This window comes from Lagopus muta, chromosome 1 (assembly GCF_023343835.1).
Source record: "Lagopus muta isolate bLagMut1 chromosome 1, bLagMut1 primary, whole genome shotgun sequence".
NCBI classification, from domain to species: domain Eukaryota; kingdom Metazoa; phylum Chordata; class Aves; order Galliformes; family Phasianidae; genus Lagopus; species Lagopus muta.
The window spans coordinates 177903834-177924323 of record NC_064433.1 but is presented as its reverse complement, the minus strand read 5'-3'; the positions used below and the strand labels follow the sequence as shown (position 1 = coordinate 177924323).

The 20490-nt window shown below is 43.9% G+C and overlaps 1 protein-coding gene across 7 annotated transcripts in view; it reads left to right on the top strand.

The window, feature by feature from the left end:
- The first annotated feature begins 362 nt into the window (after positions 1-362).
- ZC3H12C (zinc finger CCCH-type containing 12C) overlaps positions 363-20490 on the top strand; it is a 41702-nt gene continuing 21574 nt past the window's right edge. Inside the window, exons 1-2 of one of the 7 annotated variants that reach the window (XM_048935086.1) lie at positions 363-473; positions 18280-19046. In XM_048935086.1, coding sequence (XP_048791043.1) covers positions 363-473; positions 18280-19046 — 878 coding nt within the window. Of the gene's footprint in view, positions 474-813; positions 957-1388; positions 1528-13108; positions 13390-13903; positions 14437-14467; positions 14721-18279; positions 19047-20490 lie in introns of those variants that run through there. The other 6 variants (XM_048935110.1, XM_048935130.1, XM_048935120.1 and 3 more) reach the window with 6 other exon arrangements.

Sequence of the window (20490 nt, the reverse complement as noted above, 5' to 3'; positions counted from 1 at the left end):
TTGCAGAATAGCTGTACAGGCTTGTATTTCTGTACAGGATTTATCACATGCAAAACTCAGAAATTTAGCCCATTTTCTGCTGGAAACCTGAAAAAATCTTTATGAACTGCAGTAGCAGAGCATCAGAGACCAGCAGAGCCGTACACACGAGGAGCCCGCGAGCAGCTTTGTGTCACACCCCGGCTACGCTCAGCCGGCAAACCACAAGCGCGGCCCCGGATTTCATTCATGTCTCCAACCACCTCCTGGCACTCAGCCACGGCCGCACGCACACGGGCGGCTCCGTAGGATGGCGCGAGGGAGATTACTTCATCTCCACAAAAGTAACAGCGAGGTGGGAGGAAACCTCCCATAATTAGAGCATGGGACGGAAATTAAGGTTTCTACTAAGTCTGAGGCTGAGTCGGGTTGTGATCTGTGGCAAGGAGCTCTCCGGTCTCCGTTTCTCCATCTGTAAAGACAAGAACAGTAAGGTACGAGGAGACTTCAACAGCAAACGTTTGTAAGCACGCAGAGATTTCCTCTGAGGGCGGCAGGGTGGGCTGGGAGGACCCACACCCAGGCCGCAGCCGGCCCGTTTCGGCACGGCGCGGCCCCGCCAGCACACAGCGGAGCCGGGGACGCCGCGGCTCTTCACGAGCGTCACCGCGGCCCCGCGCCGCGGCAGAGGGCGGGCGGCGGGGAAGGCCGCAGCGCGGCGGGCAGCGCGGGCCGGGCGGGCACCGCACGGAGCCCGTCGCCGCTTCGGGGCGTCCCGGCGGCAGGTGCGGCCCGGCCCTCCTAGCGGAGGAGGAGGAGACGAGAAGGATCCGGGCGAGCCCAGGGCCGCCGCGCCGCGGGCATGAAGCGGGCGGCAGCCGCGCCCTTGGGCGGCGGGCGAGGTGACGGCGACCTTGCCGCCGTTCCTCCGGCCGTAACGCGGGGGCGGGCCGCCCTCCTCCGCCGGCGGCCTGCAGGTGGGTGTCGGGGTAGGACCTCGAGAGAAGGGGGGGGGAACGGCGGCGGCGGCCCGCCTCGGTGACGCCCATCGCCGGGGCCGGGCCGGCGCGCGGGTAAACACGGCCCGCGGCGGGGCCGTGCCGGCCCTGCCCGCCCCCCGCGCCTCCCCGAGGTCGCCCGGCGGAGCGCGCCCCGGCACCGGAGGCCGCGGTGCGGCGGGTAGGACGAGACGCCGGCGCCGCGCGGTGCTTCGCGCGGAGGTACGAGCCGGCCCTGCCTTCCGCCCCGCGGGCCGCCCGCGCCGCCCTCCGGGACCGCGCGCCGCGGAAACTTATCCCTTCTCTTCGGCGGTGCAAGGAGGCGGCCCGGCAGCCCCGCGGACCGCCCGGCGCCGCTCCGCCCCGCCGAGGAACTTGGGAGGGAATCGGAAAGTTGGCTCAGGTACCGCGCCCGTCCTGCCGGGAGCTGCTGCTGTTGTGTCGCGGTCGTTTGCGGGGACGGCGCGGTTCTGCTCCGCGGGTGCGAGCGCGGGGCGGGCGGCGGGCGGGGAGCCCTCAGAGCGCCGCCCGAGTCCGGGTCTGCGGACAGGTGGGGCTGGGAGCGGGCGCGGACGGCGCCGTGCGTTGCGCTGACCGCCCGGCGCTGCTCTCCGGGGAGCAAAGCGGCGCTAGGAACGCTGGCGCTGGTGGCTGGGCAGCTCGGGTCGGGCCCGGCGGCACGCGTGGGGCGGTGGTGCCAAAAGGCGGCGGGCGAACCCAGCCCGCTCAGCAGCGCGTTGCTTTAACGGGAGGTGTGTTGCTGTGTGTTGTGCCGTTGCCGTGTCCCGTCCTCTTGGTCTGCGAGGAGCGAAGGTGTCATTCCTAACTGGGGGATTCTGGAGTTATGCAGTTAGGCGCTGGGTGCATGGCACGGTCTTCTCAGTGGGAGGGAGAATAAACCATACGTGCATGTGTGGGTTCACAAAGCGGGACGGCGCTCCCTCTGCCACTGTTTCTGTGCCACCCAGCATAGAGCAATCCAATGAGTTTGGTCTATCCCGGACAGCCTTAGATCTTGATGAATAGTCTTGGTTTGTGTGGTGATGCTCTGAGGTGAGCTTCTACCCCAGCAAAGTGTAGTGTAGCAAACAAAGTGAAGTTCTTGCATGCTGTCATGTTAAAGACAGTTTGTTCTCTCAATACAAAGTTTGCTGCTGTTTCAGTATGCTTACATTACTTCCATAGGTACGTGGTTTTGTATTTCCTCTCTCTTGCCTCTCTATCTTTTTTTATTTACCAGAACAGTGTTGAGAAACCCAAAACTATTACTTTCTTCTAATGAAGATGGCTGAACTAATCACAGATATTCCAACTCTCCACAGACCTTGCTATGTCTCTGGTTTCTGCCCAATCGAGCTGCTCTGCTCTCACCTCACAAAACATCTATAGGGCAGCAGTCACTTGGCAGTCTTAGAATAAACATTCCCATTCCTAATCCTTTAGATAATTCTTATGAGGTCCTGATAGGCAGAGATCCATAGAAACTACTTTTAGGCATCGTCCAACTCAATAAGCTTTGAAGAAATGTAGTCTTAGGATGTAAATGCGAAGAGAAGTGGAGTTTATTTAAGGTATGCAATTTCAAAACAAACCTATACACTCAACCAGACGGAGCATGAAGGATTATCCAGACCTGACTCATCTGTGTAGATTGTGCACTTTAGGCTGAATGTTGAGCTGAGTGATTTCACTGCTCGCTTTGCTGGGTTGTACCAGTTTTTAAACATGTTATTGGTATTCCAGAGCTGTTTTTCTTGGAAAGAAACTAGGCTAGCAGTGGATGAGACTTGCAAAGATTGAAGACTTAGTTCAATAGTTGATGAAACTGTCTGCTGTTCAATTTTAAATAGGTAGGTCAAAAGCATTGCAAAGTTTTCTCTACTGTCATCTTGCATATCCTACATGCAGCTGAAAATATTCTTGAAGTGAACTGGAGCAAGACAAGTAAAAGTCACCTTGAGCCGAAATGAGGAACTCGCTTGACCCAGGTCGTTTCTTGTGCTCAGAAATGGCTGTGCACCAGCAGCTCCGTGCTTAGGAGCAGGGGTATGTGCTGCTTAGGGCAGCTTCTTACATTACTGTCATCATTGAGTCTTGTTCAGTATTTTCTGCATCAGATCCCTAGCTTCTGGCTTGAACAAGTATGAAGAAATAATAATAATTTAAAAAAAAATAAAATCTACCCTCCCATGCTTCCCATCTGTGGAGATTTTTCACTGGTTACACTTTCTTTTTTAATTACAGCAGATCCTAATCTGATTTTTTTTTTTCCAGCCTCAGCTTCCAGCCCTGGATCTCCTCTTAGTCTGTACTTTAATTTATTCTTAAAAGCTGAAATAATTGAAAAAGAACAACAATAGTCAGAGGGAAGGAGTTGGGGGGGGGGGGGGTTTACAGTAATTAAAGTGATGGCTGGAAAACAAGTGAGGTTATGTTGTAAAACTGAACCTTTTTCCTGTTCTGTAAATATTATTCTGCTGCTTTTGCTGTTCTGTGAAGCGGTGTCCCACATGCAGCTAGGAAGTAGTGCAAAGGGGTTTTTGTGATCGGGGTTTTTTTCTTAAAGTTATTCAAGATATTTCCTCATTCACTCATTTCCGTCGTGTTTGTTGCCAAGGCAGCTGGCCAGTGGCCATATTAGCCATGAGGTGGTTACACTTCTTGTTTGTGTGGTACTGGAAACTACACTGGAGGTACCAGAAGCAGCAGATGTTGCACACTGAACCTTAGTGAGTGGTTTCTGTGAAAAGAATGAAATGTTTCTGTCCTTGGACTGGATTATTGTGTAGTTATGCATTATATCGCTTGTTATGTGCTGTATAGCTATGTTTAAAATGCCTCCTGTCTTCCAGCACACTAAATATTTACAGTGAGTACGTCCACTGCCATATGTTTGGAGTGAGTAACCCATTAATTGAACCAGCCCAATTTTATGCTCAGAATTCTCACTTATTTCATTTCAGTTACTAAATTGCATGTTAAAAGCAGTGTATGACAACAGCAGAGATAGGATGGTGAAACAAGAAGTGGAGTCATTTTTCATACCTCCTGGTCATTTCCAGTTAGCACACAGATAGAAAATCAATTGTAATCTGCTCATAATTGCCTTCCTGGTAGAATTATGAGACATTTCTCTCTCGAATTTTACTTCTCTTTTCCCCCTTCCTTCTGCTTTAATTTTTCCCCCCCTCGCTGTTTTTCCTCTATATGTCATGTGGAATAGGAGTTTGAGAGGGGAGGTATGGATGGATGTTTTTCTGTGTAAAGCTCTGCATTTTCACATATTGCTACGGAGCAGCTTGAGACTGTCAAAAGGCATGTTCCATGCCGTGGTATTTATTGATGAGCAGAAGTTGCCGAAGGTTTTCCTAACCTTGGGGCTTTGTGCTTAGATGAACAAGGCATTGCTCTCTTTACCTGTTTCCATATTGATTATTTCAGGCTAGATCACATTTCTTGTATAAGGCTGAGCTCATCCAACCAAAAATTCAGATTGCATTTTGCTTACTGAAGTGCTCGACTCTGCACCTGACACTTCCACTCTGCAAGGATGCTTTGCCCCCAAGTTCAGGAATTACTTAAACGTTTTGATAAACTCTAGCTCCTTTCATTCTTGAATGCTGGAATGCTGCAGAATTCAAGTGTTCTGAAAGAGTAGATCTGAAAAGGTGTAGATGACCATTCTGAAGCTTGAGGGAGAGGAAAAACATCTCTCCCTCTGCGGCTGCTGGCTGTGTTCTGCCAGGCTCTCCTCGCACTCTGCCTGGCTGTTGTAAGGCTGTTTTCTCTTGATTTATGACACCAGTGTAGTGCTCTAGGTTTCACATACATCAGCCTCCTCCCTGCCAGGGGAGATGTCTGTTTATGTGTACCTATGTGTGTATGTGCACACAGATGAACAAAAAAATGCTACAGGGGTCTCTTGACCTTTAAATGTAGAAAGGTTATGTGATGAGACTCAGGAAATGCCGCTCCCAATACCTTTGTTTGAGCCCAAAGTATTCTGGGGCTAAAACAGAAATGGGGTCTGAGTTCTTTTAGGATAAATACGTGTAAAACTTCTGCAAGATTGTACAAACTGTTTAACACACATTCTTATAAAATGTGGTTTTCTTGAGGGTGGGTAGAGAGAAAACAAAAGCCGTGTTTGGAAGGAGAGGTTTTGCTTAAATGGAAGTTGGTATTTTGAGAGAAGTGAGGAAGAGACAGCACAACACTAAGTGGTTGGGAGTGAAGGAGAGTTTAAAGGTCATTAGTAATCCTCCCAGTGGAAGAAATACAGTAATTTCTTTTGGTATGAAAGGAATGTCTTAGGAGGAGGTTGGAAGTTACAGAGTAGTGCCCAAGACTGGGGAAGTGAGTGAAGCTGAGCAGTAAGCATGCCTCTGCTGCTACTGCGAGTACCTGGCAAGCAGTCTGCATGCTGCGGGCAGCGAGGGCTCTGAGGCTGGAAAGAGTCTGAAACCCTTGAGTGCTTCAGTAATTGACAAAAACCGTCATGACAGTTCCTAAAAGACCAGTTGTGTGAGCCATCCTCCCATCTGAGCTATAAAAAGTGATGTGTTGAGAAATCAGTGAGTCAGTTCTTGAAGAAGATTGCCATAAAACTTTGAAATTTTGCGATGAGTTGAAAATTTCTGTTCTGCTGTGACTTAGAGCTTTTATCTGAGAGCTCATGAAATGTGGCACTTGGGCTAAGGGTTGGCACTTGGGTTGGAGGGGGCAGGCTCGAATTCTGTTACTACTGAAACTACTGTCCCCATTTACTTTTGTTCTGCAAACTGGTGCTACTGTCATAGTTGCTATCTGCAATCTTTTGTCACTGTGCTTTGCAGTTGCATTATAATTGGTGCCCAGATTTGGATAGTTCTCTCAAATCCATCATCTGTAAAGCTGTAGTTTGAACCTCTCAGTTACCTCATCTTTCCTGCTCAAAGCATTAAATCCTCATCCTCGATGAGAGACACTTCCGCTATGGAGTGCCATCAGTGCTTTCTTTCATGGAGCTCTCCATTCTATCAAAGGGAGGCTCTGAGAGCCTCACAGATTGTAGCAGCATCCCCTAAGGCCTTCCCAGCTTAAAACTTTCAACTCCTTGGAAAACCTCAGATAATCTCCCCCATCAATACCAGTGCCTATTGTTCATCTTGCTGAACGCACCTCTGGAAGTGGTTTCTCCTGGCCAGGGAAGGGCTGTGATTGCAAATGCCCAGGGCAGTGCACCTGGCTAACAAGGCTCCAGCAGCTGCTCTGGGGTTGTTACTGCTGTCCTTGCTGGCTGCCAACTGAGCTGTGAGTTGGACTCGTTGCTGTTTCAGAGCTGTCGCAGTTGGATTACAGTCTGGGCTTCCTGAAGTTGTTGCTGAGCTATAGCCCATAGTTACAGCTGAAGGATGGAAATCAGAGTTTTCTGCTTTAACTCTAGTTTCCTCCAGACACTCAATCATCTGGACGTTGGTAGCTTTTTGTGATAGCTGTTGCATGGAGGATAATATCTGATATCCCGCATACATTGGCAAAGCCTTCAGCAGGTTCCAGCAAAAAGGTCGTGTGGCTCGTGAATACATTTAGTAGTACCCACTGGCTGGAGTTTGACCTCATCACCAGATCTCATTCAAAGTTCAGACATTGCTTCCTCTGAACTCTCTGCTTTCTTCCCTGAATGTACCATCCCTTGTGTTATGAGCAGCACTTGGTAACATCCCCTTGCCTGATGAGTTATGAGAGAAACTGCGGTTCCTTCCAGAAGTTTGGTATGTCCTTGCGTTGTGGAATGACACAGCCAGCATTTTTCCAAGACTCTGTGCTTTTCCAAGACTAACTGTGCTTGAACTTTATTAAAGTTTAACTCTTAGTTCCATGCATGGTTTCCCCATGAGGTTTTGTTTGGTGTTTGGTGGTGGTCCTCCATTTGATTTGTTTCATAAAATGGGCAACTTTCATGAGACCAGCTAGTAGTGTAGCTCACATGTAACTGTGTGTAACACCAAAATCCATTGTTCTTTGAATTCCATCAAGATGGGACTGAATACAGAAGTGACTTTGGCTATTTCTCTGCTGACGAGAATACTTGCTAAGTTTTAGACAGCAGCTTTTTACACATGATATATAGAACCCTAGACAAGGAAACCCTTTACTGTGAGAACAAGTGTTGTCATCTCGATGCTGATCTTTCTCTTCTCTATATACAGAAAGCAGTTTGAATTGTTCATCTGCATCTTGGATTCATCAGTGTGCCTTAGGGAGCACTGGGAAGAAAATGTAGCAGGGGCTGAAAGCAGATGCCTCCAGTGGGCATTGCAAGTAGAGGTTAGTCCATCTGCTGATGCGCAGTGCTTTTGTGGAAAGGAAAGCCTCATTGTCTGCTAAGTGCAAGATGATGTTGCAAGAAGAGGTAATAAGGCCAAGTGTGCTGCATTAGCAAGCCTGCAATCAGTAGATCATATAGTGATTGTTTGCATCTTTTTAACTTTGGGGCTTGCCTTTGGAGTACCATGTTCAGTTCTGGTCTCTGAAGGACAGCAGAAGATATGGCCTTACCGGAGGGAGTGCTGAGAGCAGCTGCCAGGGTGGGTGAGGGCTGAGGTACTTGCCTGCAGAGAGGCTGGGACACTTAAATGTGTTCAGCCGTGGTAAGGGACAGTTGAGGGAGATCTTATTGCTCTCTTCAGCTATATAGTGAGAGGGTGTGAAGAAGACAGAAATAATCACATCAAAGGCTTGCACTAGAGGAGTAACAGCCAGTAGTTGCAACTCACAGAATGAGAGCTCTCAGGGCCAAAAAGGCTTGCAGTATATTGTTTTTAATGAAGGAATCTGTACCAGGTATTCATTCACAGGACAAAGATCTGGTCTGCTTTCCAACTTTAAAAATAAAACCACAACCTGTGTACTAAATGTAGAGGAAATTTCGTCTGCAGTATTCATTTCTAATTTAAAAGTTGCAATGTTCTGAGCTTAGAATGAAGTGAACCTGAGACTCCAAAGACCTACAAAGATTATGTAAAATCACTAACAGATGGTTTGTCTCTTTTTGATATATTAGATAATTAAATGAAAGTGGGCAAGCTGTTTTGTTAATATATAAAATACTAGGATTTCAAAGAGACGGTGTGTGTAGCTTAGTTACCAACTTCCTGGTGGGCTCTCCTGATTTCAGGAATACAGCAAACCTCAAGAAAACCCATACCCAAGTGACAGGTAGTCTGATAGGCTGCTGTGCAGCTATTTTCTCTTAATTTATTTTTGAACTTGCATTTGCAGCTACAGTAACCTACTTACTATAGAGTCTGCCTATTGTTGCTGCTTGTCAGTTCTATTAAAAGCCTCTCCAGAAAGTAAGAAAGAATTATACACTAAGTGTGTCTCAGCAAGCCATATTTGCCAGCTCTGTCTTGCTTCTTAACTTTAAAATCTGGGTGAAGATTTGGACCTTAACGTACTTCTCTATCTTTTATCCCAATAAATTATAAGGTTGAAAGTCATGCAGAAAATCTGCTGCTGGCAGCTCCCTCGGGGAAGGCTCCAGTCCAAAATGACAACTGCAGCAGCATGCTACAGGCACAGGAATTGTCTCTCAAACATAACCCTGTGAAGCCATTTAGGGCTACACAAAATCCAACCAACACCTTGAACTCGGTCCAGGAACCCTGGAGATTAAGGAGCTCTGTTGCCAGCAGCATGACCTGGAACACAACCTGTCCGTGTTGCTAGATGGTTTGAGAAGCCTATTTTCCTCTGACACTCCTTTCAAACTCTTAATAATAGCGTGGCACAGATAAAAGATGGGAGGTTGACTAGTGAAGTCTCTTAAATTTGTATTTAAATGAGGAGAATACTTCTTTTCACTTAACCATGTTAGTTTTGTTAGAGGATTTTCTTCTGACAGAACAAATTTGAATAGAAGTACTTTGCTAAGCATGACGGCGTACACTTTGTACAGTTGTAGGCATTGTCTGGACGCCCAATATTGTCACAAGGAAAGTTAATTAGGCAGTTCAGATTTTCATGTTCAGAAAACACCCAGACAGCGTGACTCATTTTGGAAGTGGGAAGAGATCAAATCCAACGTGTATCACCGGAAACTTCTTTTTGGCTCTAGAGTGATTTGTAGCTTGGTGTCTCTCCTTCAATTCATAAGTAATAATAATTTAAAAAGTTAGAACTTTAACAGTGTAGTCTTTGGCAGTGATCTTAAACTAATTGTCCTCTGGTTTGTGGCAGAGATATGCAGTGTTGCCGTGTTGTCAGTGGCTCGGCTGCCATCTTGGGGCACGCAGGGGCTTTGGGCATCTTCTGTCCTGCAGCCACCTGGAGAGCTTGCTGATAGAGCTGGAAGGCCTAGAGTGAAAGTGGCTTTTCTTGGTTTTCTTTAGGAAGCCGGGTAAAAACAAGATAGACTCTTCAATCTGGGATTTGGTAACTATTAGTGGGTGATTTTTCTCTTTTTTTCTTTTTTTAAGGTTTTTTAATCTGGGTTTTCTTAATAACTTAAGATATTTTAGGCACTTGCACCACCAGAAAAGGTGGACAAAAATATAAGATATTGCATTACAGTGCAGTTCTAAAGAAAATGAACAGAACTATTAGACTTGCACTCAGCACTAGTGATGGCTGTTGTGTTTTTCCATATTTGCATTTTTAAAAGGAAAAAAAAGACTTTTTTTTTTTCTTTCTGTCAGAATCTGTATCAGGGCACAATGCAATTCAAGATTCACAGTATTGCGTAGGCTTCACAGTCTTTTACTCCTGTGCGAATTGGACATGTTGAAGAGAGTCCAACAAAGGGGCACCAAGATCGTTCAGGGACCGGAGCATCTCTCCTGTGAGGCTGAGAGCTGGGACTGCTCAGCTGAGAAGGGGAGGCTCAAGAGGATCCAATCAATGTCTATAAATCTCTGAAGGCAGTGCAGTGAGAACAGAGCCTGGCTCTGCTCAGTGGTGCCCAGTGCCAGGATAAGAGGCAGTAAGTGCAAACTGGAGCACAGGAGGTTCCCTCTCACCACCAGGAGCACTGCTGTGCTGTGCAGGTGATGGAGCACTGGCACAGGCTGCACGGAGACTCTGGGGTCTTCTTGGAGGTCTTCCAAAGCCACCTGGACGTGGCCCTGGGCACCCTGCTCTGGGTGTCCCTGCTGGAGCAGGACTTGGGTCAGAGACACCCAGCGGTCCCTTCAAACCTCAGTGATTCGTGGTGCTGTGGTTCCATGGAGAAGCATTGCTCTAGTTTTGTGCTCAGTCCATACTGATCGTTGGGCAGGCTTATATCAGAACCTGCAGGCCACCTGGACCCCTTTGAAGGTTATGGCCTGGAGAGCAATGCCTCTCTGCTTTGTTAAATGTTAAGTGTAACTACAGGCAGCTGAGCCTTCTTTCTGGAAGTGAAATAACTCCTTGCCACTTGTTTCACTGTTTTTGGAGATGGTTTTATACGTTATTCTATAGAGAAATTGTACTACATTTTAAAATGTGTTTGATGCTTGTAATTATTTTTTTAAAGGCTAGTCATTTTCCCTAGGCAAAACATTACTCATCTTTATCATAACACCAGTTGTTTTTCTGAATTCCAGGGAGTTTTTGCTGGTCATTTAATTCATTCCTCTGCATGGAGTGGTGGTGGGTTTTTGTTTGGTTTAGTGACCATGTGGGTACAGCCGTGAGCACCATTTGCCATTCCTCAAAACTAAGCAGCCTTCTTTCCAAGTGTTATACTTGAGATAGTTGGTACCACTCCAGTTGCTAACTGATAAAGAGGAATTTTTGTTTTACTTCCACTTCCTGATCTGAAATATAAGCACTTCCCTTGCAGCTCCCCAGGACAATAGTAAATGTAGGATATTTTGCTGTGACACAGCAGTGGGCTTTGTCTCAGTATACAACCTTTGTCTCTATTTCATACATGCAGTGGTATGTGATTGATTTAACTTGTACAATCTATTCTTGCAAATGCATCGTTTATAACTGGATGCTTAGCATAAAGTTCTGCAATAAAAGATAATGAAATGCTGTAATAGGACAAGCTGTCTTTCCGATTGCTGCAACAATACCACTTGAGTTACAGAATGACCATTTGTATGCTCGCATAAAATCATTTCTTAAAAAGCGGCTTTGTTTTCATGTTTGAAATGAGAAGAGTTGGCTGCAAGTAGCAGCTATCTTTTTTTCTTTCTGATTTTTGTTTATAGTAGCATTTCCCCAGTAAATTCAGCCTACGCCACCTGAATTTCCCAGGTGCTGCAGCTCTCTCCTCTGGCCCATGGGACCCCTCAGCCATGCAGTTCAGCCCAGTCCCTGATTGTCCTGCCATGTCCAGCCAGCCAGCTTGCAGCTTTGTGTTTCCTCACTCTTCAATCAGATGGTATTAGGGACCTGATGAGCACTGTTTGTGATGTCTGATCTTTAGGAATCTCAAAAAATAGGTGTTTGGAGCTTCCTGAAAGAGCTGCCAAATGCTTTATTTTGGTGACTGGATTTAATTTACTGACTGTGTTCTAAAGGTTGCACAACTAGTCAAGTTATTGGATTTGCAGGTTTTAGCCAAGCAGAGCTTACTTTGTTCATTTGCACCATGTATTCCGAGTGATGCTGTTGTAGCCTATCACAGATGAGATGGGAGATCCACATCATTTCTGACTAAGGTTTCTTTGTTGACCACCTCATTCACAGTTGGAAAGCTTTGCTGTCGTTGCAGACATGATTTAATAGGATGATGTGATGTCTTGTAAGCCTTGGGCAGCACAACCTTTAGGGATGAGCGGAGAAAATTCTTCAGGTACAGCTCTTGGGCATAGGTGAGCCGGGCTGGCTTCTTATTTTGCCTGTAAGAGTTTTAATATGCTTAACGTTATCCAATACCAGCAACTGAGGTAGTCTAAATACCGCAGCGGGGTCTGATTAGCTTTTTCAGATCACAGCTTTTATTTGCTGTTCGCAAAGAGGCTTAATCCAGTGCTGGAGATCAGGCTTCCCACTGGGCTCGTGGGTAGCTTTCTCTTGGCCTTTGTGCTACAGTGGCAGAAATCAGTGAGGAGCTCCTCCTGCAACCAACTGAAGGGCTGTGAGGCAGCAGCTCTCTGCTGGCCATGGGCAGTGCAACCCAGGGAAAGCAGAGCGTGGGCTTCTGCTGGGCAGTGTGCTAGCTGAGTGTGTGATACAGCCATCAGTGCAGTAGCACGATGGCATGGGATTTCAGTATTTTTAATTGAGCCTCGAGCCTTGCTGCTATTATATGGCACAGTCTGTGTGCTGTGGGGCCTGTTAGACTGGGACGGGTAGGCAAGGCTGAGTTTGGGTTTAGGTTTCATTGGGGCTTACCTCCATGAAAACAAAACAGAACATACAACGTGCTGGCTGTGGCCAAGCTCCTGATTTCCCAGCAAGCATTGCATCACTGCAAAGCAACAGGAAGATCTTGACATCCTGAGCAGGGCTATGAAATAGCAGGGGAAGAAGCTTTGTTACAAACAAATATGAGTGGCTCCCAGACAAAGGGTGCTTCTCAGTGCCTTTCTATCAAGTGTCCTAATGTTTCAGTGCCGCTGCGTAAAAATACTCTTTGTTCCATGTATTAATATTATTTGGGGTTGCTTTAATCAATTTTGCCTTCCAGCAAAACTGAAATACACCCACAAATCCTGCTACAGCTCTGCATTAGTGCACATCTATTACACTTATTGACCGATGTACAAAAGTGTCAGGAAATTCAGAAAGCAGTTTCTGAATACTTTTCATTGCTTGGTGTGAGCTCCTTTCATAGCTCTTCACACATTGTACCAATATGATTAATTTTGCTAACGAGAAAAGGGGAACGCAAATAGCTAGTGATGGATTTGCTTCTCTTCAATATACAAAGGAAGTTTCCTGAATAGCCTTTATATTTCTTAGGAGCGTTTTTTTACATTATCATTATTATGATAGAACTCACAACTTTTACCACTTAAAAATAATTCTTTTCTTTGTTTCATGAATTAGAAACAATGAGGAGAAGCCAAAGTCTGCCCAAGCCAGGTGTTTCTTGTTGGCAGCCTGCTCCCTAATGACTCTGGCTCTCATACAGCAGCTGCCTGCTAGCCTCCTTTGTATGGCCCATTGTTGCTGCACACCCCTCGTTAATACACATGCTGCCCGGGGCAGCCCCTGTGAATGACATCAACTTGCTTATCTTAGAAACCCCAAACCTGATGCAGGGCGGGGAGGTTGCCTTGCATCTGCCTAGCCAACTAATTGTGAGCACCGCGGGTTGTGATTGGCTCCCCTTCCTCTCGGTAATAGGTTAAGCAAAGACATTGCGGGTCCATCTGTTCGTCCATTCATTGTTCTGCTCGCTCGCATCAAGTCTGCAGCTGAAATCGTGTTAAGGAGTTGCTTCTGGAACAGCTACAAGAAACCAATGCCTGTGTGCTTTCCAGCGAACGTAAGTATAGGGGCTTCTCTCTGCAGAAATGGGACATTTCTCCTTTCGGATGTTCCAGCAGGTCAGTGTGCCTTCTGACAACGTGAGCGTGTGCGTCAGCAGAGATTGGCACGCTTTGGGCATCTGGAAAAAAAGAGAGGAGAAAACGTATCTGAAGACTTATCTTAAAGTGTATTCAAGAGTGGTCTTCTAGCTCAGTACAGTCTGTCAAGGAACTTCTAAAAGCATTAGAAATTGTATGTTTCCAAGAATTTGGAAATGGCAGGCAGTACCCATCAGTAGAACAAATTTTATTGTAGCCCCTTTGGAGGTAAAAGAAGGTTTTGACTTTGACTTATGATTCTTTTTTTCTTTCTTTTCTTTTTTTTTTTTTTTTTTTTTTTTTTTTTTTTTTTTGCAAGTAAGCTGCTGTTTATTGCAATTTTTGAGTGGTAGTAAAGCTTTTTTAAAAAGCAAACCAATTTTCCTTGTTATACCATACAATGAATAAATTTTTCTGTGTGTGAAAATAGGAAAAGCCCTTTTGAGGGGCACGTGAAGATGCTGTCGTGCTATACAGACCATTGAGATATTCTCAGGTGGGAACATGTTCTACTGAAAGCTTTTGTACTTTGAAAGAGATTCAGAAGAGTGTCAGATCTAGTCCAGTTAATTTATAAAGCTTCTAATCTGTTTTGTTTTATGTTTTGAGTTCAGATGTTAAGCTGAAGAACTCTGTAACTCCATGAGCTATGTTCCAAGGATCCTGGAGAAAAAAAGAAAAAAAAAAAGCCCTAAAAACAAAGACCTTCATATATCTGTTGAGAGGGAAAGAGCGTATATAAAGGGGTTAAAAAGAGGTTTGCATTTCTACCACATGCCCTATTGTGTGAACATATGCATGAGTCTATTGAAAGTTTTCAGAAGATGGGCAGGCCACCAGTTGCTGGTCTCCTGCAGTTCCAGTAGACATCTGTTGCCCCAGAGCATTAACCAATCTGTTCAATGGGACATCCTTCCTTTGTTGGACAGAATGATGCAGACAACAGCACTGGCTGAAATACAATGGTAATTAAATACATAGAAACTACAGCAGTAGGTATTTATTACATATTCATTATTTTATTTGCATTGTTGCTGTAGCGTTACGGTTTGGGTAACAGATACATTCATTTTTTTTCTTTTCTGATCAGCGCCGCACTTCTTTTTGTGACAAGTAATTACAGCGTTTCAACAAACTGCCATTTCAATATTTCCCATTCTCTTTTTAGAAGACTTAGAAAAAGACTTCCTGTGTGAAAACAAGAGGAACTGTTTCAGTGTAGGATGTATCTTCGGAAACTTTGTGGAAGGTCTTTTGGGAATACACAATTTCTATTACCTTGCCACAAGACTTTTTTCCTCCTTGTTATTTTTCTCCATGAACAAAATTTGCATTAAAATACTTTTCTTATGTTCAGTCAAAAGTGGAAAATATTCAGAATAGGCATTAAAAGATTAGATGAGTTCTTTTCCCTCATTCCGGTGAGAAACAGAAATATTTTGTGTGAATTGAATTAATGAGTTGATTGTTGTTAGCGGTTACAAAAAATAGTGGTAACTTAAGAAATGGAAAAAAGAATATGGTTCTACCATGTGGTAGCACAGTGCTCATCCCCAGTGCTGATAAATGTCTTTGACTCAGTAATACAGCATTTCAGGCCTTTATCAGCAAACCCACTGTGAGATACTGCAGTTTCAATCAGGCTGTACTTTGTTCTTAAAAGTTCTGTTGCTGTAAGTGTGTCCAAATTGGAAGTTACTCTTTTTTTTTTTCTTCCTTTAAATAAAACAAATTCTGTTACTCCACTGTGAGCACAACCAAAAGTTTCAGACTTTGCTTGACAAGACTTTTTTCACTGGCTTTATTTGCTTGTTTGGCTCTCAGTTGAGACAGAAATCATAGTGGGTATTTTTCTCATCTGTCTTGCATTGTACCAGTAAGCCTGCTTCACAACCTACATGCATAATGAGAGTTTCTTGTCAATAAAGAATGCAAGGAGTTTTTCTTATCTGATGTTCCTCCTTGAATAAACGTGACCTTTTCTGCTTTCTTGTGAGCTTCTTTGTCCTGTCTGAAGATACACTGGCATTTATGTGGACTGTAAGTTGGCTCAAATAGACTGCCTCTTTACTAACCACATCAAGATAAAATAATCAACTCCAGCGTTTAACAGAACATCTGATCTTCGTGGTTCTAATCCATGGGTCTCATGTAGGGCATTGCCTTGCGAGCTCCCACATATAGAATTTCAAGAGATGCTGCCAACCATGGATATGGTGTGAAAGTTCAGATATTGCAAGCATTTCTCTGAAAAGTTTGTGAGCAGGGCCTAGGCCAAATGCCGGGAGTAGCGTACTGCTTATGCAAAATGTTTCTGGTATCTTTAATTTGGGGCTTACAGTAGGTGAATCATTTAACTGCCCTTGAGAGAAAGAGAAGAGACTTAGAAGAGGTACGTGTGAGAGTGATGATAGACATTCCAACAAGGCACAAAGCTCAACTCCTGGCCGCTTTTGTATGCAGATGATGTGCAAATCGTCTGAAGTATATTTCATATAAAGGCTGATCTTTGAATACATTCATATGCCAATGAGGTTTTTAATCACGCTGAAGGGTTTTGTGATCGCAGTTGCTTTGAGGCACTTAAACTTCAGCGAAGAAGCAACTGGAAGATGACTTAAGTATTATTTCAACTAACGCTTGACAAACAAAACGTCCTTGTCACTTGGACGCTTCGAGATGTGTTTATTCTATGATGTTAATATCCAACCTCATCCTTCCCACTTCAAAAAAAAAAAAATCCCCCTGCTTTTAGCTCAGTGCTGAAATGCCATTTCACAGTACATGGATTTAGGCAGCGCCCCATTATCTGGGCGCGCTCAGCGCCAGCAGTACATGAGCCAGCTCAACTTTTCAGGCCAGCTTAGGAGTGTTGCCCATTAACAGGACTTCCTCGAGTCCCAGCAGATTGCAGGCTTGGGAACAATGATGTCGGGCCTTCCAGATTGCTTTGGCAGCTGCATTGTTCTCAGAGGGGAAACCAGACGCACTTAAGTCCCACTCTTTTTCATGGGCTTTTGTTCATACCAAATTATTCTTCTGCCGTGCTAGTATTCATGATGGTATGTTAAAGGAGTGCATCCTAGCAACTAAGGCTTGTTGCTAAGCAGCCTTGCTTCCAAGAGATTTTTCTTGTTTGAGGGTTAGTTTTTTTGTTGGTTTTTATTTGTTGGTTTTTTTTTTTTTTCAGTCCTGTGAAGGCTTTAGTGTTGGTTTTTTAACTGTATCCTTTTATTGGGACGTTGTTGTGATTTGTTACTAGCACTGTGCTATCAAGTGCATTACATTAGTTAATAAATCACTGTGTGAAAAGGTTCGTTTCCGAAATTCTTCTTGTGTTTAGTATGTGGTGTTGTGTGAGCTCCCTTCAGTTAAGAGAATGTAATATTCCTTGACACGCTGTTTGAGGTTGGGTTATGGCCTTACTCCATTCTTACGAGGTCAAGACTGAATAAAACTTGAAGTAGAATATTTTCTTTCCTAGAAGTCACTCTTAACTAAATTATGGGGTTAGACAGAAAACACTTCTGTGTTTTCTTTTGTGTCTTTTTTGAGCTAAAAGTACTTGGGTAAACTGACTGTGCCTGATCTGTATTTGACAAGTTCAGTGAAAACCTTTGCATCTGTATATTACTTTTATATTCTACTCTGCAAGGTGGAAGTGTGGAAGAGCTCTTCGTTTTATAGTCTTCCTTTCATGGAAAGTTTCCTTTTTTATCGTACCCCTGCAGTATGATTGCTCTGTGTGGTCCATTTTCATGTGTGAGAAATAATCTTCTACTTTTCTGATTGAAGCACTTAGCAAAAAATTCCCACCTAAAATAACAAAACAAGGGAGAAAGACAGAAAGCTGTCCTTTGGAAATGTACATTATGGAAATAATGCTTTGATGAAATGGATTTATGTGTAACTGCCATTATGCAAAATTGCTCAAGAAAAACTGCAATTTTTCTTCTTCCATTCTTTTTACATGACTTCTTCCTATAGGTTTAATGTGGTCTAGCAAATGGCTTCCACAAGTCAAGTCCAAGAGTTGAAATTAGCATTTATTTTTGCTGACTTACTGGCTTGACAAAAAGCCTGTTGCAATGATGAAAAGACTTTCCTTGTCTTTATTGACCACTAGAGCAATCTGTGCCTCTGCATCTTGTGTGTATTAGTAACGCAGCACTCTGTTGAGAGCAGTTAGTCTTTCTTCACTTAACTATCACTTTATAAGGAAATGCAGAAATAAGTCGAGTGTATTCAATTTAACTGATAGTGTCTTTTAGGGCCAGTAAGTTTTTACTGAATTATGTTTTCTGTTATAATTATTTATTTTCGCACCTTTATCTGCCTAATAAGCCAGCTAATCTTGTATTATGCTAATTTCTATTGAACAGAGAGTCTAAGCTGCTTAGTTTGAAAGGTTTTTGGTAGATGTATTTTATAGCTGCATTTTTGTTTTAATGTTGCAATATTGTCTAAAGTTAGAGAAAATACCAGTTACCTATAGGTCTTGGTTAGAGTTCTGAGTTTACAGCAAACTGAACTTTGTTCAGTTTCCTGTTCATTAAAAACCCATTTCTGGAAATGGCTCCGTAAAAGCATTTCATACATGAAGAAAACAAATGATCAGTCGTACTCAGGTTAGCTATGTGTGCTCCTTTTGGAAAGTTTTTTCCTGGAAAAAAATGTCCATGCTCGAAAAAAGCGCCAAGTTTTGTGTCTTCGCTGTGAGAGATTAAGTGCAATTCTGAGAAGGCAACAATAAAATACAAAAGAAATAAGATGTGTAACCAGTTGCAACATTTTTGTTCTCTCTTTAGGAGTACGGAGCGCTTTATATTCAGGAATACAAGAAAAACAGCAAAGTGGAGTCAAGTACATGCAGCAGCTTCATGGGCTTGAAGGATCATCTGGGGCGTGACTTAGGCCATCTTTATGTGGCGAGCACTGGCACACAAATAAATGCAATTGTACCTTGGTCAATGGCGGAGAAGCCGACGATGGATAAGGTTAATTCTAGGAAAGAGGATGTAGACAAGGAGGCATCTGAGGAGACTTCGGGAAGCTCCAGCTGTGACTCTGAAGAAGGCACAAATTCCGATAATGATTCAGAGAGACTGAATAATTCTGCATCAGAATCACATTTATTGCCTAAGACTCACCGACAGCTGTGCCGATCTCCTTGTTTAGAGCCTCATATACTAAAAAGAAATGAAATTTTGCAAGACTTTCGGATAGAAGAGGCTCAGACAGTACCGAAGGAAGTCGAAAAGCCCCCTGATGTGGTGAAAGAATATCAAACCAAACTGGAGTTTGCACTTAAGTTGGGTTACTCTGAAGAGCAGGTTCAACTTGTACTAAATAAACTTGGTACTGATGCTTTAATAAATGATATTTTGGGAGAACTTGTCAAACTTGGGAATAAAACTGAGACTGATCAGTCTGTTACTAATGCTAACACTAGTGTAATGCGTGAAACGTCTTCCATAGAGTCTCAGAGGTCAGAATCTCCACTGCAGGAGGATGTGACAGAGGATGGTGACAACCTGAGGCCAGTAGTTATTGATGGCAGCAATGTTGCAATGAGGTATGTGACCATGACGCTTTTTGCTTTTGTATTTCCATGGAAACAGAATTGCTCTGGTTCAAGCACTGATGTACTATTTAATTGCCCAAAACTGTGTGAAGGTTCTCTCGCAAGCATCATCCTCAACTAAACAGCATGCCAATGTTGTAATCAGGTTAGTGGTCTGTAAGAATTCATGTCAGTCTCCCTGTGTAACCAACTATCAAATCTCTCCTTCCCATTGCCAGTCTAATACTTCATTAACTTTTGGTATACTTGACAAACCTGTATTAGGCACCACTGCTATGAGAAATCGTTACATCCAGTTACATACAGAAGGGCAAAGCAAATGTAAGATTACAGAGGATTATGAAACAGTGACTTAGAAGAAAGTAGCTTGAGGGATACTTTTCCTTGACATGTTGTTCTATAAGTGGTTTATCTGTAAAATTTGACTGTTGATTATCAGATTTGGAGCTAAGTTTTGGTGCCGCTAATAGCTGTGATTGTGCCTTTAGACTTTTCACTGACATACCTACAAGTGACACAGCTATCTAGAGCATTCAGCCATTCTGACCCCAGTAATATAGGTGCATAGCAATAAACTTGTCTGGGGAGAGGCAGTAGGTTCATGCTTCCTCAGTGATGAAAGAGGAGATAATGCAGGAGTGCTCAGAAATGGTGTTTTTTTTGTCAGTATAAAAGATCAGTTGACTAACTGATGAGTAACAAATTGGTTAACTTGTAAGGATTGTCCAAGTACTAGCACCACAGGTTAGAAGGGTGTTTTGGTCTCCTAATGAACTATCAGGATAGTAATAAAAGTTCATGCAAGAACTGTTCGGGGCTGAAGACTTTTATTAACATTATTTTCTGTTCAATTGGATTACCTTTGGATGAGGTTTTTTTCAAATGAAATTTAAGTACAGCTCTTTAGAGCAGTGCAGTAGCTTTTATATATTTAAGTAAAAGTGGCTAGCCCATAAACTACAGGTAATGCTTCTTTCTAAATTGGGTGTTCCAATGAGTTTCTGTTACCTGACATATCATTCAGCTTGAGTTGTGAGGGAGTTACATCCAGATGAACACTATTTGATGCTAAAATAGATTTGAATTGCATTTTACAGAAATACAAAACTCTTGTGCAAACTGATGGCTGAACTTTGGTGCAACATTTCCCACTAACTGCATCAAACAGGTTCCAGAAGTAGAGTCACAGAATAATAGAATATCCGTAGTTGGAAGGGACCGACAAGGGGTCAAGTCCAGCTCCTGAATCCACACAGGACCACCCAAAATTCATAAAATCATAGCATTGAAACCACATTTCTGATAGTGTTGTCCAAATGCTCACTGAAGTCCATCAACTTTCTGGTGAAGAGCCTTTTCCTAACACGCAACTTAACCTTCCCCCCTTGGATCTTGCCACTGTCACTGGAGAGCTGTGATCCACACTGCCTCTCTG